Source organism: Pseudophryne corroboree, chromosome 5, assembly GCF_028390025.1.
Source record: "Pseudophryne corroboree isolate aPseCor3 chromosome 5, aPseCor3.hap2, whole genome shotgun sequence".
Lineage (NCBI taxonomy): Eukaryota > Metazoa > Chordata > Amphibia > Anura > Myobatrachidae > Pseudophryne > Pseudophryne corroboree.
Genome location: NC_086448.1, coordinates 795,528,063 through 795,549,924, shown reverse-complemented (window position 1 = coordinate 795,549,924; position 21,862 = coordinate 795,528,063). Strand labels below are relative to the sequence as shown.

Genomic DNA, 21,862 nt, shown 5'->3' with positions numbered 1-21,862 from the left:
TCGGTACGGCTGTGTCGACATGTTTGATGAGGACGCTTACGTGGAGGCGGAGCAGGTGCCGATAAGTGTGATGTCGCCCCCTGCGGGGCCGACACCTGAGTGGATGGATATGTGGAAGGTATTAACCGACAGTGTCAACTCCTTGCATAAAAGGTTCGATGACGCAGCTTTGGGACAGCCGGCATCTCAGCCCGCGCCTGCCCAGGCATCTCAGAGGCCATCAGGGGCTCAAAAACGCCCGCTACCTCAGATGGCAGACACAGATGTCGACACGGAGTCTGACTCCAGTATCGACGAGGATGAGACAAATGTACAATCCACAAGGGCCATCCGATGCATGATTACGGCAATGAAAAATGTGTTGCACATTTCTGACATTAACCCGGTTACCACAAAAAAGGGTATTATGTTTGGGGAGAAACAGCAGCCAGTGACTTTTCCCCCATCTGATGAGTTAAATGAATTGTGTGAAGAAGCGTGGGGTTCCCCAGATAAGAAACTAGTGATTTCTAAGCGGTTACTAATGGCGTACCCTTTCCCGCCAACGGATAGGTTACGCTGGGAGACATCCCCTAAGGTGGACAAGGCGCTCACACGCGTATCAAAAAAGGTGGCACTGCCTTCTCAGGATACGGCCGCCTTAAAGGAGCCTGCAGATAGAAAGCAGGAGGCTATCCTGAAGTCTGTGTATACACACTCAGGTACTATACTAAGACCTGCTATTGCTTCAGCATGGATGTGTAGTGCTGCAGCCGTATGGTCTGATTCCCTGTCTGATAACATTGATTCCCTTGACAGGGACACTATTTTGCTAACCATAGAGCATATTAAGGACGTAGTCTTATATATGAGGGATGCACAGAGGGACATTTGCCGGCTGGCATCTAGAATTAATGCAATGTCCATTTCTGCCAGGAGAGTATTATGGACTCGGCAGTGGACAGGTGATGCTGATTCTAAAAGGCACATGGAAGTTTTGCCTTATAAGGGTGAGGAATTGTTTGGGGACGGTCTCTCGGACCTCGTATCCACAGCAACAGCTGGGAAGTCGACTTTTTTACCTCAGGTTCCCTCACAGCCTAAGAAAGCACCGTATTATCAAGTACAGTCCTTTCGGCCTCAGAAAGGCAAGCGGGTTAGAGGCGCGTCCTTTCTGCCCAGAGGCAGGGGTAGAGGGAAAAAGCTGCACCAGACAGCCAGTTCCCAAGAACAAAAATCCTCCCCTGCTTCCACTAAGTCTACCGCATGACGCTGGGGCTCCACAGGTGGGGGCCCGTCTCCGGAACTTCAGCGACCAGTGGGTTCGCTCACAGGTGGATCTCTGGGTTCTACAAGTGGTATCTCAGGGATACAAGCTGGAGTTCGAGATGTCTCCCCCTCGCCGTTACCTCAAATCAGCCTTGCCAGCTACTCCCCAGGACAGGGAGGTAGTACTGGCGGCAATTCACAAGCTGTACCTCCAGCAGGTGATAATAAAAGTTCCCCTCCTTCAACAGGGACGGGGTTACTATTCCACAATGTTTGTAGTACCGAAACCAGACGGTTCGGTGAGACCCATTCTAAATTTAAAATCATTGAACACTTATATAAGAAAGTTGAAGTTCAAAATGGAATCGCTCAGGGCGGTTATTGCAAGCCTGGAAGAGGGGGATTATATGGTATCACTGGACATCAAGGATGCTTACCTACATGTCCCCATTTACCCACCTCACCAGGTGTACCTCCGTTTTGTGGTACAGGACTGCCATTACCAATTCCAGACGTTGCCGTTTGGTCTGTCCACGGCACCGAGGGTATTTACCAAAGTAATGGTCAAAATGATGATACTACTTCGAAAGAAGGGAGTTATAATTATCCCGTACTTGGACGATCTCCTTATAAAGGCGAGGTCCATGGAGCAGTTGTTGGTCGGAGTAGCACTATCTCAGGAAGTGCTACAACAGCACGGCTAGATTCTGAATATCCCAAAGTCGCAGCTGGTTCCTACGACGCGTCTGCTGTTCTTGGGTATGATTCTGGACACAGAACAGAAGAAGGTGTTTCTCCTGGAGGAGAAGGCCAAGGAGTTGTCATCTCTGGTCAGAGACCTCCTGAAACCAAAATAGGTGTCGGTGCATCACTGCACGCGAGTCCTGGGAAAGATGGTAGCTTCTTACGAAGCGATTCCCTTCGGCAGGTTCCATGCAAGGATCTTTCAGTGGGATCTGTTAGACAAGTGGTCCGGATCGCATCTTCAGATGCATCGGCTGATCACCCTGTCCCCGAGGGCCATGGTGTCTCTGCTGTGGTAGCTGCAGAGTGCTCATCTTCTCGAGGGCCGCAGATTCGGCATACAGGACTGGGTCCTGGTGACCACGGATGCAAGCCTCCGAGGTTGGGGGGCAGTCACTCAGGGAAGAAACTTCCAAGGACAATGGTCGAGTCAGGAGGCTTCCGTACACATAAATATTCTGGAACTAAGGGCCATTTACAATGCCCTAAGTCAAGCAAAACCCCTGCTTCAAAACCAGCCGGTGCTGATTCAGTCAGACAACATCACAGCGGTCGCCCATGTAAACCGACAGGGCGGCACAAGAAGCAGGATGGCGATGGCAGAAGCCACAAGGATTCTCCGATGGGCGGAAAATCACGTGATAGCACTGTCAGCAGTGTTCATTCCGGAAGTGGACAACTGGGAAGCAGACTTCCTCAGCAGGCACGACCTCCACCCAGGAGAGTGGGGACTTCATCCAGAAGTCTTCCAGCTGATTGTAAATCATTGGGAAAGGCCACAGGTGGACATGATGGCGTCCCGCCTCAACAAAAAGCTAAAAAGATATTGCGCCAGGTCAAGGGACCCTCAGTCGATAACTGTGGACACTCTAGTGACACCGTGGGTGTACCAGTCGGTTTATGTGTTCCCTCCTCTTCCTCTCATACCAAAGGTACTGAGGATAATAAGAAAGAGAGGAGTAAGAACTATCCTCATCATTCCGGATTGGCCAAGAAGGACTTGGTACCCGGAACTACAAGAAATGATCTCAGAGGACCCTTGGCCTCTGCCGCTCCGACAGGACCTGCTACAGCAGGGGCCCTGTCTGTTCCAAGACTTACCGCGGCTGCGTTTGACGGCATGGCGGTTGAACGCCGGATCCTGATGGAAAAGGGCATTCCGGTTGAAGTCATTCCTACGCTGATAAAAGCTAGGAAGGATGTGACAGCAAAACATCACCGCATATGGCGAAAATATGTTGCTTGGTGTGAGGCTATGAAGGCCCCAACAGAGGAATTTCAGCTGGGTCGATATCTGCACTTCCTACAGTCAGGAGTGACTATGGGCCTAAAATTGGGATCCATTAAAGTCCAGATTTCGGCCCTGTCTATTTTCTTTCAAAAAGAACTGGCTTCACTGCCTGAAGTTCAGACGTTTGTTAAGGGAGTGCTGCATATTCATCCCCCCTTTGTGCCTCCAGTGGCACCTTGGGATCTCAACGTTGTGTTGGATTTCCTAAAATCACATTGGTTTGAGCCACTTCAGACCGTGGAGTTGAAATATCTCACTTGGAAAGTGGTCATGCTTTTGGCCTTGGCTTCGGCTAGGCGTGTGTCAGAATTGGCGGCTTTGTCATGTAAAAGCCCCTATCTGATCTTCCATATGGACAGGGCAGAATTGAGGACTCGTCCCCAATTTCTCCCTAAGGTGGTATCAGCGTTTCATTTGAACCAACCTATTGTGGTGCCTGCGGCTACTCGGGACTTGGAGGCTTCCAAGTTGCTGGATGTAGTCCGGGCCCTGAAAATCTATGTTTCCAGGACGGCTAGAGTCAGAAAAACTGACTCGCTGTTTATCCTGCATGCACCCAACAAGCTGGGTGCTCCTGCTTCTAAGCAGACTATTGCTCGCTGGATCTGTAGCACGATTCAACTTGCACATTCTGCGGCTGGACTGCCGCATCCTAAATCAGTCAAAGCCCATTCCACGAGGAAGGTGGGCTCTTCTTGGGCGGCTGCCCGAGGGGTCTCGGCTTTACAACTTTGCCGAGCTGCTACCTGGTCAGGATCAAACACGTTTGCAAAATTCTACAAGTTTGATACCCTGGCTGAGGAGGACCTTAAGTTTGCTCATTCGGTGCTGCAGAGTCATCCGCACTCTCTCGCCCGTTTGGGAGCTTTGGTATAATCCCCATGGTCCTTACGGAGTACCCAGCATCCACAAGGACGTCAGAGAAAATAAGAATTTACTCACCGGTAATTCTATTTCTCGTAGTCCGTAGTGGATGCTGGGAGCCCGTCCCAAGTGCGGACTTCTGCAATACTTGTATATAGTTATTGCTTAACTATAGGGTTTTTTGTTCTGAGCCATCTGTTTAATGAGGCTCAGCTGTTCATACCGTTAACTGGGTATAGTTATCACGAGTTGTACGGTGTGATTGGTGTGGCTGGTATGAGTCTTACCCTGGATTCCAAATCCTTTCCTAGTAATGTCAGCTCTTCCGGGCACAGTTTCCCTAACTGAGGTCTGGAGGAGGGGCATAGAGGGAGGAGCCAGTGCACACCAGATGTAGTACCTAATCTTTCTTTAAAGAGTGCCCAGTCTCCTGCGGAGCCCGTCTATTCTTATGGTCCTTACGGAGTACCCAGCATCCACTACGGACTACGAGAAATAGAATTACCGGTGAGTAAATTCTTATTTTTCTCTTACGTCCTAGAGGATGCTGGGGACTCCGTAAGGACCATGGGGATTATACCAAAGCTCCAAAACGGGCGGGAGAGTGCGGATGACTCTGCAGCACCGAATGAGCAAACATTAGGTCCTCATAGGCCAGGGTATCAAACTTGTAGAATTTCGCAAAGGTGTTTGAACCCGACCAAGTTGTTGCTCGGCAAAGCTATAAAGCCGAGACGCCCCGGGCAGCCGCCCAAGAAGAACCCACCTTCCTAGTGGAATGGGCCTTAACCGAATTCGGTAACGGCAATCCAGCCGTAGAATGAGCCTGCTGAATCGTGTTACAGATCCAGCGAGCAATAGTCTGCTTAGACGCAGGAGCACCAACCTTGTTGGCAGCATACAGGATAAACAGAGCCTCTGTTTTCCTAACTCGAGCCGTTCTGGCCACATAAATTTTCAATGCCCTGACCACATCCAGGGACTCGGAATCCTCCACGTCCCTTGTAGCCACAGGCACCACAATAGGTTGGTTCATATGAAAAGAAGATACCACCTTAGGCAAAAATTGGGGACGAGTCCGCAACTCAGCTCTATCCACATGGAAAATCAGATAAGGGCTTTTGTGAGACAAAGCCGCCAACTCCGACACTCGCCGCGCCAAAGCCAAGGCCAACAACATGACCACTTTCCAAGTGAGATACTTTAATTCAACTGTTTGAAGTGGTTCAAACCAGTTAGACTTAAGGAACCGTAACACCACGTTAAGGTCCCATGGTGCCACTGGAGGCACAAAAGGAGGCTGGATATGCAGCACCCCCTTCACGAAAGGCTGGACCCCTGGAAGAGAAGCCAATTCCCTTTGAAAGAAAATGTAAGGGCCGAAATCTGAACCTTAATGGAGCCTAACTTTAGGCCTAAATTCACTCCAGTTTGCAGGAAGTGGAGAAAACGGTCCAGATGGAATTCTTCCGGAGGAGTAGTCTTGGCTTCGCACCAAGACACATACTTCCTCCAGATACGGTGATAATGTTTCGAAGTCACCTCCTTCCTTGCCTTTATTAGAGTAGAAATTACCTCTTCCGGAATGCCCTTTTTCGCTAGGATCCTGCGTTCAACCGCCATGCCGTCAAACGCAGTCGCGGTAAGTCCTGGAAGGCCCCTGTTGTAACAGGTCTTCCCTGAGAGGAAGAGGCCACGGATCTTCTGAGAGCATTTCCTGTAGATACGGATACCAGGCCCTTCGAGGCCAATCTGGAACGATGAGAATCGCCTGAACCCCTCTTCGTCTTATGATTCTCAGTATCTTTGAGATGAGAGGAAGAGGAGGAAACACATAGACCGACTGAAACACCCACGGTGTCACCAGTGCGTTCACTGCAATCGCCTGAGGGTCCCTTGACCTGGCGCACTATCTCGGAAGTTTCTTGTTGAGGCGTGAAGCCATCATGTCTATCTGAGGCAGACCCCACTTACTTGCAATCTCTTCGAAGACTTCCTGATGAAGTCCCCACTTTCCTGGATTTAGATCGTGTCTGCTGAGGAAGTCTGCTTCCCAGTTGTCTACTCCCAGAAATGAAGACTACTGTCAGAGCGCTTACATGACTCTCCGTCTGACTGAATCAGAACCGGTAGACCTTGAAGTATGGTCTGCGCCTGACGAAGGCCGTTGTATATTGCCCTTAATTAGAGAATGTTGATGTGTAGACAAGCCTCCTGGCTTGACCACAGACCCTGGAAGTTTCTTCCCTGTGTGACTGCTCCCCATCCTCGGAGGCTCGCGTCCGTGGTCACCAGAACCCAGTCCTGGATTCCGAACCTGCGGCCCTCTAGAAGGTGAGCACTCTGCAGCCACCACAGGAGAGACACCCTGGCCCTGGGGGACAGGCGGATCATCTGATGAATATGTAGATGTGACCCGGACCACTTGTCCAGAAGGTCCCACAGAAATGTTCTGGCATGGAACCTGCCGAATGGAATGGCCTCGTAAGACGCCACCATTTTTCCCAGCACTCGCGTGCAGTGATGTACCGACACCCTGTCTGGCTTCAACAGGTCCCTGACCAAGTCCTGCAGTTCCTGGGCCTTTTCCGTCGGGAGAAAGACCCTCTTTTGTTCCGTATGTCTAGGGACACCATATAATCTCCCTCTTCCAGACTTGCAATGACCGCCCTGAGCGACTCCATCTTGAACTTGAACCTCTTTAAGTAAAGGTTTAAGGATTTTAAATTTAGAATGGTTCTGACCGAACCGTCCGGTTTCGGGACCACAAACAGGGTTGAGTAATAGCCCATCCCCTGCTGCAGCAGGGGAACCTTGACCACCACTTGTTGGAGACACAATTTTTGAATTGCTGCCAAAACTACCTCCCTCTCTGGGGAAGAAGTCGGTAGTGCCGATTTGAAAAACCGGCGAGGGGGCACTTCTTCGAATTCCAGCTGGTACCCCCGGGAAACAATGTCTATTGCCCAGGGGTCCACCTGAGAATGAATCCAGACCTGGCTGAAAAGACGAAGACGTGCCCCCACCGGAGCGGACTCCACCCGCGGAGCCCCAGCGTCATGCTGTGGATTTAGTAGAGGCCGGGGAGGACTTTTGATCCTGGGAACTGTAGTTGGCAGCTTTTTCCCCTTGCCCTTACCTCTGGCAAGAAAGGAAGATCCCCGAGCCCTCTTGGATTTATGCGGCCGAAAGGACTGCATCTGATATTGTGGCGTTTTCTTAGGCTGTGAGGGAACATAAGGTAAAAAGGTTGATTTACCTGCAGTAGTTGTGGAAACTAGGTCCGCGAGACCTTCCCCAAACAACTCCTCACCCTTGTAAGGTAAAACCTCCATATGCCGTTTTGAGTCGGCATCACCCGACCACTGTCGGGTCCACAGTGCTCGCCTGGCAGAAACTGCCATAGCGTTCGCTCTGGACCCCAGTATGCCTATATCCCTCTGAGCCTCTCTCATATAAAGGACCGCCTCCTTAATATGACCCAGGGTCAATAAGATAGAATCCCTATCCATGGTATCCATATCAGTAGATAAGGTATCTGTCCACGCTAGTACAGCGCTACAAACCCAAACCGACGCTAGTGCCGGTCTGAGTAATGTACCGGTATGCGCGTAAATTGACTTTAAGGTAGTTTCTTGCTTGCGATCAGCAGGATCCCTGAGGACAGCAGTATCCTGCGACGGCAGCGACACCTTTTTGTTAAGGCACGTCAACGCTTTGTTCACCCTTGGGGAGGATTCCCACCGTATCCTGTCCTTGATCGGGAAAGGATACGCCATAAGAATCCTTTTGGGAATCTGCAGCTTCTTATCTGGAGTTTCCCAAGCACTCTCAAATAACTCATTTAATTCAAAAGAAGGTGGAAAAGTAACCTCAGGCTTTTTTTCTTTACACATGTGGATTTTTGGATTAGGCACCGCGGGGTCATCTATAATATGCAGCACATCCTTTATAGCAATAATCATATAATGAATACTCTGCCAATTTTGTCTGCAACCTCGTATCATCATAATCGACACTGGATTCAGAATCCGTGTCGGTATCTGTGTCAACTACCGGGGAAAGTGGGCGTTTTTGAGACCCAGAAGGCCCCTGTGACGTAGGGAAAGGCAGGGTATTACCCTCTGTACTGTCCCTGGATTCTGCTTTGTCCAAACGTTTGTGCAATAAATTCACATTTGCATTTAAAATATTCCACATTTCCATCCAGTCATGTGTCGGTGTTGCCGACGGAGACACCACACTCATATGCTCCACCTCATCCCTAGGAGAGCCTTGCGCTTCAGACATGCCGACACGCACATACTGACACACCACTCACTCAGGGAATTCTCTATCTGAAGACAGTTTCCCCAAAAGGCCCTTTGGAGAGACAGAGAGAGAGTCTGCCAGCACACACCCAGCGCCAATAACCCTGGGAAAAGAAAAAATATTACCCAGATACAGCGCTATTCACTGCGCCAAATGATGTGCCCCCCTTCTTTAAAGCCCTCTGTCACCGGTGATCAGCAGGGGAGAGTCCGGGGAGCCAGCTTCTCAGCGTGTGCTTGTGGAGAAAATGGCGCTGGTGAGTGCTGAGGGAGAAGCCCCGCCCCCCAGTGGCGGGCTTCGGTCCCGCTGTTTCTTTAAACTGGCGGGGGCTGAATTCATGCTCAAAAATGTGTATGTACCTATTGCCAGAGTCATGGTCCACATTGCTGCCCGCCCCCCGCGCCCTGCACCCAACAGTGTCCACTGTGTGTGTGTCCGTGGGAGCAATGGCGCGCAGCGTTACCTCACTAAGAGATCTGATGTCTTCTGCCGCCTTTGAAGTCTTCTGCCTTAGTATACTCACCCGGCTTCTATCTTCCGGCTCTGCGAGGAGGACGGCGGCGCGGCTCCGGGACGAACCGCTAGGGGAGACCTGCGTTCTGACTCCCTCTGGAGCTAATGGTGTCCAGTAGCCTAAGAAGCAGAGCCTATCACTTAAGTAGGTCTGCTTCTCTCTCCTCAGTCCCACGATGCAGGGAGCCTGTTGCCAGCAGTGCTCCCTGAAAATAAAAAACCTAACAAAATACTTTTTTACAGGAAGCTCAGTAGAGCTCCCTGTAGTGCACCCAGTCTCCTCTGGGCACAGTATTAAACTGAGGTCTGGAGGAGGGGCATAGAGGGAGGAGCCAGTGCACACCCATTCTAAAGTTCTTTTTAGTGGCCATGTCTCCTGCGGAGCCCGTCTATTCCCATGGTCCTTACAGAGTCCCCAGCATCCTCTAGGACGTAGCACTGCGCCACATGTACTATGTGTGTTATTCATACTGTATGCTATACCAGTGAAACTCCCGCTATAGAATATTGTAGAACTCTCCTGATGGGTGTAGTATGGCTGACCGGCGGTCAGGAGACTCCCGACTGCCGGTCACATGAATACCACCCCTCCTGATCATTACATATATCATGCATTGTGTGTTCTTGTTTCTGTGCAGGATCATAGTGAATTTAGTGCACGGAGCGGTCGGTTCCCATGCCAGGACCATGCGTTTTTTACAGGTAGTGTTTGACAGCGCTGGAGATCGCCTCCTCGCTGGGGACCACTTGGGTAACGTTTATCTATTCAACCTAAACAGAAACAGGTGAGATGCTCGGGGGCCTTCCGGGAAATGGGAATATTACCTGTACCATTTGTGTGATGGATATATACTGTAGAAACCTATTGCAGAGACTTCTGTGGCTGGGAAGGAAGCTGTAGACCGTTTAGGACCATTTGATTTGCTTTTTACCAGATTACTGGTGGTGTCCTGGGGGTTTGCTGGCCAGAAATGGCCATCGATTCTTCTGCTCAGTCAAAGCTCCATAGTTCCGTTTTGATTGGTCGAGGTGCGAAATCTCATTGGTGTATCATGTTCTCATGCAATCTGATTGACAGATGTCTGATAAATGAACACAGTATATCGGAGATAACATTGATTTTTTTATTTTTTTTTCCCCTTGCTAATTCTTCCCACTAGGTTTGAGCTGGTTCAGAGAACGATGCAAGCCTGCACAGCACTAGCCTTTAGCCTTCATAGGAAGTCTGAATTCCTTGCGGCACTGGCAGATTACTCCATAAAGTGTTTTGATACAGGTAATGCACCTATTGCACTTTTTCCCATTCATGGGGGGAATTTCTGGATGTGCAATTTCCATTTTTTGTGACACCCCCAAGCCTGGCCTGGAGAAGATGGCAATTTTTGAAGGAAAATGTTGCATCCTGCAGATGGGGTCATTCAGATCTGATTGCTGGGCTGCTAATTTTGCTGTCCTGCGTACAGATAGTCGCCGCCTCCAGGGGAGTGTATATTCGCCGTGTAAGTGTGCGATCGCATGTGTACGCTGAGCTGCAGAAATCCAGTGTGTGCAGTCTCTGCGCAGCCCAGGACTTACTCTTCCAGTGCGATGAGAACAGGCTGATCGTGTCGAAGCTGATGTCACACACCCTCCATGAAAACGCTTTTCCGGACACTCCCAGTAAACGCTCAGTTAGCACCCACAAACTGCCTCTTTCTGTCAATCACCTTGCGAACGTCCGTGCAATCGAATTTTTTGCATCATCCCGTCGCGACCAGCGATGCTCTTTGTTGCTGTCCGACGCGCGTGCGCATTGCGATGCATGCGCAGTTGTTACCCGATTGCACAGCAGCGATCCGATCTGAATGACCCCCAGAGTGTAAACTTGCAAGAACAGTCCTCTTACCTCTGTGTTATTGCCAAGTCTCATTTTATTACGCTGTTCCCATTTGTAAACCGCAATGGCATACGCTGGCACTACATAAATAATCCTTCTGACGAAAGGAGCTGAGTTGGTCAGAGTATTGTCCATGTGGCTACATGTCCATGAATGCACCTAGACATATACCAACATGCAAACGGAGAATTTCCTGCTTTGCCACATCAACCGAACATTTTCTTGCACATAAAGATCTGAATATTATTGGTGCTTAGGAGGCAGAGCCCTTACTAGGGTGTGTGAGTGGTACGGTTGCAGAGAACGCAGGTCACTGCGCTCTCCCAAGCTTCTCCATGGCCCTTGCTTTTGGCTAGCAGGGTGCTTGGAACATCAGCTAATATTGCTGCTGCAGTGCACCCCGCAGTCTGTGCGTCCTTCGCACGCTCCAGGAAGTGCTGCACCTCCCAGTGCTGGCGACACCTCCCCCTCTACATGATGTCATGCTCTTAGAGCTCAGGGTCAGTACAGGTGCTCCGGAGCTCTGTTATTCCGCTGTTTGGAGGTGCATAAATACAAAAGCTTTACAATCCACGAGTCCCTTGTAACTTGCCTTGAACAATATGGCCGCATAGATGTTTACACTGTTGGTTACCTCTGAATTTGTTCTTTAGACAACAAGGAGCTGGTGAGCTGGATGCGCGGACACGAGTCCACAGTCACCTCCATCTCTGTACATGGTTCCGGCAGATATGCAGTTACCACATCCAGTGACACCGCTCAGCTCTGGGACTTGGACACCTTCCAGAGGAAACGGAAGCTGAATGTTCGTCAGTCTGTCGGAATACAGAAGGTAAGGAACAGGCATAAATCCACCTTTATATTTGTATAATAATTGGGAGATGCGGATTCATTGCTAGAGAACTAATGTAGGGTTGCTTACTTAAGGGCAGCGTCAGTCCTCACCCTGATTGTAATTTCCAATAGTATTACCTGTTATCAAGCATAAAGAAAAAGTAGTTGCGCTGAAGATTTCAGCAATGGAGAACACAAGCAACTTGGAAATTAAAAAATTAGTAGGCGGATTTACTCCCCAGACTGAGCAAGGGCGCGAACCGTCAGCAATTGAAAGATAGTGATGGGATTTTTCCCAGGACAGACTCCATCAAATTTCTACACTTACTACTATAGTGTTCATTCTAGCACCCTGCTCTTTTCCCCTTTCCTGTCTGGGGTGTTGTTCTCTGCTTTGGTGCTTCTAGCACACACTAGTCTGTAACTCAGGACTGAGATACAGACCACAGTGTGCAAGAATCACCAGAGCAGAGCGCGACACCCCAGACAGGAAAGAGGAACTGTACAGGTTGTGACAGGTGCAGGGTGCTGGAATGAACACTGTGTGCTACACGACATATAAAATATGTACGGGAGAATCCCCGTAACGGGACACTCGGTGGCTTAGAGAACATTTCTTCTATACGCTGTACTGACTCTACAATCTGGTCTATTCAGTTAGCCGTGACGTGCCGTTGTAATGGTATGGAACAGTCCTATATGGCTGCCAACAAAAATCTGCAAGTGTGTGTCTATCATAAGCGAGCACTTACCCGCGGGCGTGGCGGCTTGTGACCATTTCAGTTGACCCAGCAGAGTGATGTCATTGCTCCATTTAAAAAAAAAACCCAAAAACATCACAGCTTTGATTCTTTATGTATTTTTATTATTATTTTTGGTTTTTTGTTTTAATGCGTCCTCGCTTACTTAAAATTATACTTTCAAAAATTTAAAAAACTATCCATGTGTCAAAGTCTCTTAAAAATATTCTGTTCATTAAAATTCCACATATCTTTCCCCTTGTTAAAATGGCTTCTATGTGTGTGTGTATGCGTCCTCTTCATTTCCTTTGTGTAGGTATTCTTCCTTCCTTTGAGTAATACAATCCTCAGCTGCTTTAAAGACAATAGCATCTTTGCTTGGGAGAGCGATACCCTTACATGCAAGTACCAGCTGCCGGCTCCAGAGGACGGATCTGTGTTCCAGTATAAAGCCTTTTCCATCACCAGGTAAAGTCTGGTCGGGGGAATCTGCCCAGCACTATACTCTATATCAGGGGCGGGGAACCTTTGACCCTCCAGCTGTTGTTAAACTACACATACCAGCATGCCCTGCTACAGTTATCCTATTTGGTCATGCTAAAACTTTTGCTTGGCATGCTGGGATGTGTAGTTCAGCAACGGCTGGAGGGCCGCAGGTTTCCCCACCCCTGCTCTATATGAAGGTAAAGCAGAACGTTTTGGGAGTAGATTATGGTCCTGATTTCGAGTTGCAGAGGCATTGCGGGTGACTGAGTTCGCCGCATCTCTGGCGGTTTTCCCATGTGTCTAAGTGGGCGTCGCTGGGTGGCAACGGGACCTTCGCACATAGGAAGTAGCGTCCCATGGTCATGTAGACAAAGTCACGGACTACTAGAGATGAGCGTGTGACGAGAGATGTCTGATTTCAGTCAGCTCTCCTGCACCGAGGATGGGTGTAAATACAGATACCTGCTGCTCTGCCAAGTGAAGGACTGGGGGTGTACGGTCACCTAGATAACGTCTGATTCGGAATACCGGCGGCTGTTTGCATAGCTTTCCAATAGATGGAAGCGTCTCGTATTGCTGTCAGAAGTTACAATGGAGAGGGTACTGTTGGCCTGCAGTGTAACTTCTACCACTTGGGGAACCCTGTTTATCCAGCGGCTGTTGAGCTACAACTCCCAGCATGCTTTGCCAAAAGTATAGAGGACAAACCTATGGACTAATTGCTGCAGATTTTTTTTTTTTTTGCTATCATTAATGTACAGAAACAGAATAAAGTTTCGTTATCATAATTAATGCGATCAGCTGAGGCTGATTTTGAGTTTGGAGCAAACCAGACAAGAAATTAACTTGGCCTTTGGGCAAAACTATGCTGCACTGCAGGTGGGGCAGATGTAATATGTGCAGAGAGATTTAGGGGATCATTCGGAGTTGATCGCTCTATAGCTACTTTTTGCAGCGCTGCGATCAGATAGTCGCCGCCTATAGGGAGGGGAGTGTATTTTAGCTTTGCAAGTGTGTGAACGCATGTGCAGCCGAGCGGTACAAAAAAGTTTTGTTCAGTTTCTGAGTAGCCCAGAACTTACTCAGCCGCTGCGATCACTTCAGCCTGTTCTTGTCCGGAATTTACATCAGACGCCCGCCCTGCAACGCTTGGACACGCCTGCGTTTTTCCAAACACTCCCAGAAAACGGTCAGTTGACACCCACAAACACCCTCTTCCTGTCAATCTCCTTGCGATCGGCTGTGCAAATGGATTCTTCGTTAAATCCATTGCTCAGCAACGATCCGCTTTGTACCCGTACGACACGCCTGCGCATTGCGGTGCATACGCATGCGCAGTTCGGACCCGATTGCAGCGCAGCGAAAAAACCTAGCGTGCAATCAGGTTGGAATGACCCCCTTAGATTTTGGAAGGGCGAGTCCGAACTGAAATCTAAATTGCAGTGTGAAAATTAAAGTTGTCCAGCATTTGTGGGCTACATGCAAAAGCAGCCAGTATTTACCCTGCATGCAATCATAATGCATGTATGTGCAGCCCATGTAATATGTAATAGGTTCCGAAATGAAAGAACCGGCATCATTTCAGTGAGTTTGCCTCTACATTTAAGGTGGCAAGCTACAATGATGGTTTTGCATTATAACTGATTGCCGCTTGAAGGTTATCAGCAAACTCTACAAATTCACACCCATTCCTTCATCTCGGACACCTATTACATAACAACCCCCACCCCCACCCCGCTCCTCCGTTCTACCTATAAGCTAGCTGCTTACTCTTACTTTCAGCTTACTCTGATTGGTTTGTGTCTTTTCTGTCACAGGGATGGAAGGATGTTGGCAGCTGGAGGAAAATCAAACAACCTGCATCTGTGGTGCCTTAGTTCCAAGCAGCTGTTCCGAATTATCCAGATGCCCGCGGTGGTGCGCAGCGTACGCCAGCTGGAGTTTCTCCCCGACAACTTTGATGGCGGTTCCAGCCAGGTCAGTGCTTGGCAGCCTCTTATGAAGATGCGGTTTTAAATACAAATGGTCTCGAGGACAGCAGAAGCCAACAAGATATTTGTGTAGCATATGCTAGGTACTCCATTGGCTGGTACAATGGGACACACTGTCTTCAGAGCTTTATACCAAATGCAGATTTCCTCTGATTTCTACTGATCTCACTTGTGACCGTCGATTAATGAAAACGCCTTCAGATTTTCTCTTCTGTCCTAGAGGATGCTGGGGTTCCATTTAGTACCATGGGGTATAGACGGGTCCCTTGGGAGCCATGGGCACTTTAAGAGTTTAATAGTGCCCCTCCTACCAGACTCAGTTTAGAAAATGTGCCCGGAGGAGCCGGTCCCAGCTAGGGGAGCTCTTAGGAGTTTTTCTAGTTTTATTATTTTCCTGAGTTAGTTAGGTATAGGCAGGCTGCTGGCAACAGCCTTCCTGCTTCTTGGGACTTTGGGGGTGAGTAGGAATCAACTCTAGAAGTTAATGGTTCTCTATCTCCGCTGACAGGACACTGAGCTCCTGAGGGTGCTGATCGCAAGCCCACGAGGCATTTTCTCCCTGCAGATCATCAGAAGGAGATGCTGACAGGGAGCGCTGCCCTCCACATAACTCCAGTATACCTCTGCGATACCAGGGTGTTATAGACAGTGGGCGAGAGTGATTATAAGTACTGTTTACCCTATTAAGGTTACTCCGTGAGCTCCGGCCGTTTGTTATATTAACTGCCTACTAGGGCGCTATGTGGCTGGCTCCTTATACTCTGTGGCTCTCTGAAGGTACTCTGGGGGAAACTGTGTCTGACATTTTCCTGTGTGTGTGTGTGTGTATATCTCACATTAACCTGTCTATGGACTCTGTGTCTTGTGCTGCAGAGTGTGTATCTTCTCCTGAAGAGTCTATTCCATGTACTCAGGAGTGCCATGTACCTTCTCAGCCTTCGGAGTCGGAACCTCCATGGGTGGATTCTATAAGAGGAATGATATCCCAGATTTCATCTAGGATGTCGTATAATGAGAATGAAACGCAGGTTTTAAGACAATCTGTAGAGGTTTTGAAGTGTTCAGCTCCCACTACCTCATCTAAGGCCCCTATTACATACCTTAAAAAGCGTGCTCTTGCTCAAATAATGCAGGCTGACACGGACACCGACTCTGATACAGGGGACGGTGATGGGGAGATGCAGGAAGGGGGTGCAACTCATGATTGAGGCTATTAGGGACATTGTACACATAACTGACAAGGTACTTGAGCGGGTAGAGGAGGCTTACTTTACAGACAATAAGAAATCCTTCCTTACCTTCCCTGCTTCTAAGGAGTTAAACTCCTTGTTTGAAAAATCCTGGGAAATCCCGGAGAAAATATTCCAGTTCCCGAAAATGGTTCTCATTGCTTTTCCCTTCCCTGAAGAGGACAGGAAAAAGTGGGAAAAGCCGCCTATAGTAGACGCTTCCGTATCTCGGTTGTCTAAAAAGGTGGTTTCACCTGTCCCTGGTTCAACCGCTTTAAAAGAGCCGGCTGACCGCAAGATTGAGACTACGCTCAAATCACTATATACAGCTACAGGCGTGGCGTTAAGGCCCACTATTGCTTGTGCGTGGATTTCTAAAACCGTAGTAAAGTGGTCAGGCACATTACTAGAGGAATTAGATACTATGGATAGGAGTGACATTGAATTGTTTTTGCGTCACATACAGGATTCTGCAGGTTTCATGGTGGAGGCCATGAAGGACCTTGGCCTACTTAATGTAAGGGCTTCTTCCATGGCTCTCTCGGCATGCAGAAACCAAGAAAAGTGTGGAGAACCTACCATTCACAGGTCAGGCTCTGTTTGGGGGCGCATTGGATGCGTGGATCTCCACGGCAACTGCGGGTAAGTCGACCTTCCTTCCCTCAGCAACTCCACCGACTAGGAAATCTTATCCTACGTCTACAATGCAGTCCTTTCGGACCGCGAAAGTTAAAAAGTCTAAACCCCCTTCCACTTTCTTTAGAGGCGGTCGGGGGAAATCCAGAAAACCTGCAACAACAGGTTCACAGGAACAGAAGCCGGGTTCTGTTTCCTCAAAGTCTTCAGCATGACGGTGGACCTCCCAGCCTGGTAATCGGGCAGGTGGGAGCCAGACTAAAAGATTTCAGTCACATCTGGGCGTCTTCTTGCCTAGACCCCTGGGTAAAAGATATTGTTGCCCAGGGGTACAGACTGGAGTTTCAGGATCTCTCACCTCACAGATTCTTCAAGTCAGGCTTACCAGCTTTGCTGACAGAAAGTGCTATCATACAGGAAGCCATTCAAAAATTGTTACACACAAGTGTCATTGTTCCATTTCCTCCTCACCTAAAAGACATGGTTTATTACTCCAACCTATTTGTGGTTCAAATTCAAGATGGAGTCCCTGAGAGCGGTGATCTCAGGTCTGGAGGAGGGGGAATTCCTGGTATCCCTGGATATCAAGGATGCGTACCTTCACATTCCGATCTGGCCGCCTCACTAGGCTTATCTAAGATTTGCGCTACTGGACTATCACTATCAGTTCCAGGCACTGCCATTTGGCCTCTCCACAGCACCGAGGGTGTTCACCAAGGTCATGGCAGAGATGATATTACTCCTCTGCAGGCGGGGAGTGAACATTATTCCATATCTGGACGATCTGCTGATAAAGGCATCTTCCAGGGAGAAGCTGTTACAGAGCATTGCTCTCTCAACTCAACTACTCCAGGATCATGAGTGGATCCTGAAACTTCCAAAGTCACATTTGGAGCTGATAAGGCGTCTGTCCTTCCTGGGGATGATCCTCGACACGGAAGTGCAGAGTTTGTTTCTACTGGTGGACAAAGCGTTGGTAATACAATCAATGGTCCGGGAGGTCCTGAAACCTGCCCAGGTATTGGTTCATCAGTGCATTCGCCTTCTGGGAAAGATGGTTGCCTCCTACGAGGCTCTACAGTACGGAAGATTTCATGCACGGTCCTTCCAACTGGATCTCCTGGACAAATGGTCAGGATCTCATCTTCACATGCACTAGAGGATTCGCCTGTCACCGAAAGCCAGAATTTCTCTCCTCTGGTGGCTACAAACTTCCCACCTTCTCGAGGGCCGCAGGTTCGGGTTCAGAATTGGATCCTTCTAACCATGGATGCAAGTCTCAGAGGTTGGGGAGCAGTCACCCAAGGGGAAAACTTCCAAGGAAACTGGTCAAGTCTGGAATCCATCCTTCCGATAAACATTCTGAAACTAAGGGCAGTGTACAATGGCCTTCTACAAGCGGCACATCTTCTGCAAGATCAGGCCATTCAGGTTCAGTCGGACAATGTAATGACGGTGTCATACATAAACCGACAGGGCGGAACGAAAAGCAGAGCCGCAATGTCAGAGGTAACAAGAATCCTCCTCTGGGCAGAAAAGCATTCGGTGGCGCTGTCAGCAATCTTCATTCCGGGAGTGGGCAACTGAGAAGCGGACTTCCTCAGCAGACATGATCTCCATCCAGAAGAATGGGGCCTCCACCCGGAGGTTTTTCGCAGAGGTAACAAGTCGTTGGGGTGTAGCTTATATAGACATTATGGCCTCCCACCTCAACAAGAAGCTTCTGAGGTACTGTTCCATGTCGAGAGACCCACAGGCAGTGGTGGTGGACGCCCTGGTGACTCCGTGGATGTTCAAGTCAGTGTATGTGTTCCCTCCACTTCCACTCATCCCAAGGATTCTCAAACTAATAAAAAGAACAAGAGTTCAGGCGATCCTCATTGCTCCAGACTGGCCAAGAAGGACTTGGTACACGAATCTTCTGGAATTACTGCTGTAAGATCTGAGGCCTCTTCTTCTTCGCGAGAACCTTCTGCAACAGGAGCCGTTCGCTTATCAAGACTTACTACGGCTACGTTTGATGGCATGGAGGTTGAATGCCAGATCTTGGCTCGGAAGGGCATTCCGAAAAGGGTTGTTCCTACCCTGATACAGGCTAGGAAGGGAGTAACGTCTAAACATTACCATCGGATTTGGAAAAAGTATGTGTCTTGGTGTGAATCCAAGAAGTTTCCTATGGTGGAGTTTCCAATAGGACGATTTTTCCTCTTTCTGCAAGCAGGTGTGAATGTGGGCCTACGCTTGGGCTCCATAAAAGTCCAGATTTCAGCCTTGTCCATTTTCTTCCAGAAACAATTGGCTGCTCTCCCTGAGGTTCAGACATTCTTGAAAGGGGTTATGCACATCCAACCACCCTTTGTGAAATCACCATGGGATCTTAATGTGGTGCTGCAGTTCCTGCAATCGGATTGGTTCGAGCCTTTACAGGAGGTTGATGTCAAGTTTCTTACTTGGAAGGCGGTCACACTGTTGGCATTGGCATCTGCTAGACGTGTGTAAGAGTTGGGGGCATTGTCCTGCAAGAGCCCCTACTTGATTTTCCATGAAGATAGAGCTGAGCTCAGGACGCGTCAGCAATTTCTTCCAAAGGTTGTGTCGTCTTTCATATCCGCCAACATATTGTGGTGCCTGTGGCTACTGACTCCTCAATTACCTCAAAGTCCTTGGATGTTGCGAGGGCTTTGAAGATTTATGTGAAGAGAACTTCTCGTCACAGAAAGTCGGATGCTCTGTTTGTCCTTTATGATCCCAAGAAGGTTGGGTGTCCTGCTTCTAAGCAGACAATTTCTCGCTGGATCAGGTTTACTATCCAGCATGCTTATTCTACGGCAGGCTTGCTGTGTCCAAAATCCGTTAAGGCCCACTCTACTCGTAAAGTGGGTTCTTCCTGGGCGGCTTCCCGGGGAGTCTCGGCTTTACAACTTTGCCGAGCAGCTACTTGGTCAGGGTCGAACACGTTTGCTAAGTTCTACAAGTTCGATTCTTTGGCCTCTGAGGACCTAAAGTTTGGTCAATCTGTTCTGCAGGAGCCTCGGCGCTCTCCCTTCCGTACTGGGAGCTTTGGTACATCCCCATGGTACTAAATGGATCCCCAGCATCCTCTAGGACGTAAGAGAAAATAGGATTTTAATTATCTACCAGTAAATTATTTTCTCGTGGTCCGTAGAGGATGCTGGGTGCCCGCCCAGCACTTCGTTTTTTCTGCATTGTTGCTTGGTTCAGTACTGCATTGTTACTTGGTTAAGTACTGTTGTTCAGCCGTTGCTGAATCGTTTCAAGATGGCTAGCTTAGCTTTCCGTTTGTTATGTGTGAGCTGGTGTGAATCTCACCACTATCTGTGTATTTCCTTCTCTCGAAGTATGTCCGTCTCCTCGGGCACAGTTTCTAGACGGGTCTGGTAGGAGGGGCATAGAGGGAGGAGCCAGCCCACACTCTCAAACTCTTAAAGTGCCCATGGCTCCCAAGGGACCCGTCTATACCCCATGGTACTAAATGGAACCCCAGCATCCTCTACGGACTACGAGAAAAGGGTTTACCGGTAGGTAATTATAATCCTATTTTTACAGTGACCTTTTGTATCTGTTTAAACAAGATAATTAATCATTTATGTTTTGCTCAGTAGCTCTTTTTTGCAGAAGTCCTCTATGTACTGCCTGCAGTCTGGCCAAACAATAGTTTTCTATGTCAGTAGTCTGGTTGATATATAATGACCGTACCTGCGTGCATATGTCGGCCTTGGCAGTGACATCTCAACTGTCCATTATAACTGATTACATCACTGTTCTCTAATAGCGAATCTGCATATAACTTCGTATTCATCTTGTACCATACTCTTAGCCTCTGGGGCTAATTCCTTTTATTGAATGTCACATGTCTGAGGGCACACCATGGTATCGCAGTAGGTCTTATTTATTACCAGTTATTTATATAGCGCACACATATTCCGCAGCGCTTTACTGCTTGATAACTGTTAACCGGACACATGCCTATGTATTGGGAGATACTAGGTAATTGGCCCCTAAAATGTAGTTTTCATGATCCATAACATGCCCCAGTGAATCCAAAAGTCATCCTTTAGAATGCACCTTCCTCTGACACTGATGTCCTTCTTAAGCCTTTCTCTGTGACCGCACCTCTCTTCAGGAACTTCTTACCTCCTGAAGATTTTTTTAGAATTGGTTACCATTTGTCGTACATGTATTATGTATTTTTTTTTCTTGGATCGCTCTGTTCCTTCTTTGTCCACAGTAGAGCTTGACTTGGAGTCTTCTTCCCTGAGACCCCACTTTTTGCACAGTTTAGCGCGGTCACAGGTTCCTCGGTCAGTGGGAACCTCTGCTCTTTAGTAAATATCTGTGAGCACTGAAAAAGGATGGGTTCGGCACATTGACTAAAAATGACAGCTGCCAGATTTAATTTGGTGTTGAATCCTTCAGTCCTTGGGTTCCCTTAGACTTTGGCGTGGTCTAGCCAGCAGAGGTACAACTAATTGTAAAAGATGTGACCGGCTACGTTTACTGGCACAAGGGGAAGTAATAATAATGGGCGATTCCCAATCGAGAGCAAACCCTAACAGAAATGCTGTGTCCTACAGTAGATCACTGACCATGTAGCAGCATCCCTGGAGCAACTGCTCTTTATGTTCTTATATTTGTGACCAACAATATTACACCCTGCTTTTCTCAATAATCCCCTTGGAGAACACTGAATCCTTGGTATATATAGACTCAGCTAGGGTCCAGGGCACTTTATTAATTTGTGCACAAAGTCTGAAACTCCTCCCCCTCTATATCCCCAGGCTGGGCAGGAAGTCCGTTTTTTTAAAGTGCCTACAAAAGCAAGGTGACTTGTACTACCTGCCATTGGGCGCCGTTTCATTATATATTGTATTCACGTTTGCTGTCATTGCCATTATCAGCACAGCCTTCAGGACTGCAGGATGCCATAAACGAATCATTCCGATCCCTGCTCCTCCAGTAACTGCTGCATTGGGTGGTGATTGGGGAGTTGGTGTTGCTGGTGCCAAAGGCAAAGTTTGCCAGGATTTGAAACGCACATTGAAGACTCCGCTAAAGGTGACTTCTCTAACCCGAAGAGA

General features: G+C 48.5%; 1 protein-coding gene across 2 annotated transcripts in view; it reads left to right on the top strand.

The window, feature by feature from the left end:
* Nucleotides 1-21,862, top strand: part of TBC1D31 (TBC1 domain family member 31) — a 102,663-nt gene that overhangs the window by 2,640 nt on the left and 78,161 nt on the right. For both annotated transcript variants that reach the window (XM_063924436.1, XM_063924437.1), the window contains exons 2-6: nucleotides 9,610-9,756; nucleotides 10,132-10,247; nucleotides 11,501-11,679; nucleotides 12,738-12,889; nucleotides 14,725-14,884. In XM_063924436.1, the coding sequence (XP_063780506.1) occupies nucleotides 9,610-9,756; nucleotides 10,132-10,247; nucleotides 11,501-11,679; nucleotides 12,738-12,889; nucleotides 14,725-14,884 (754 nt within the window). The remainder of the gene's footprint in view (nucleotides 1-9,609; nucleotides 9,757-10,131; nucleotides 10,248-11,500; nucleotides 11,680-12,737; nucleotides 12,890-14,724; nucleotides 14,885-21,862) is intronic.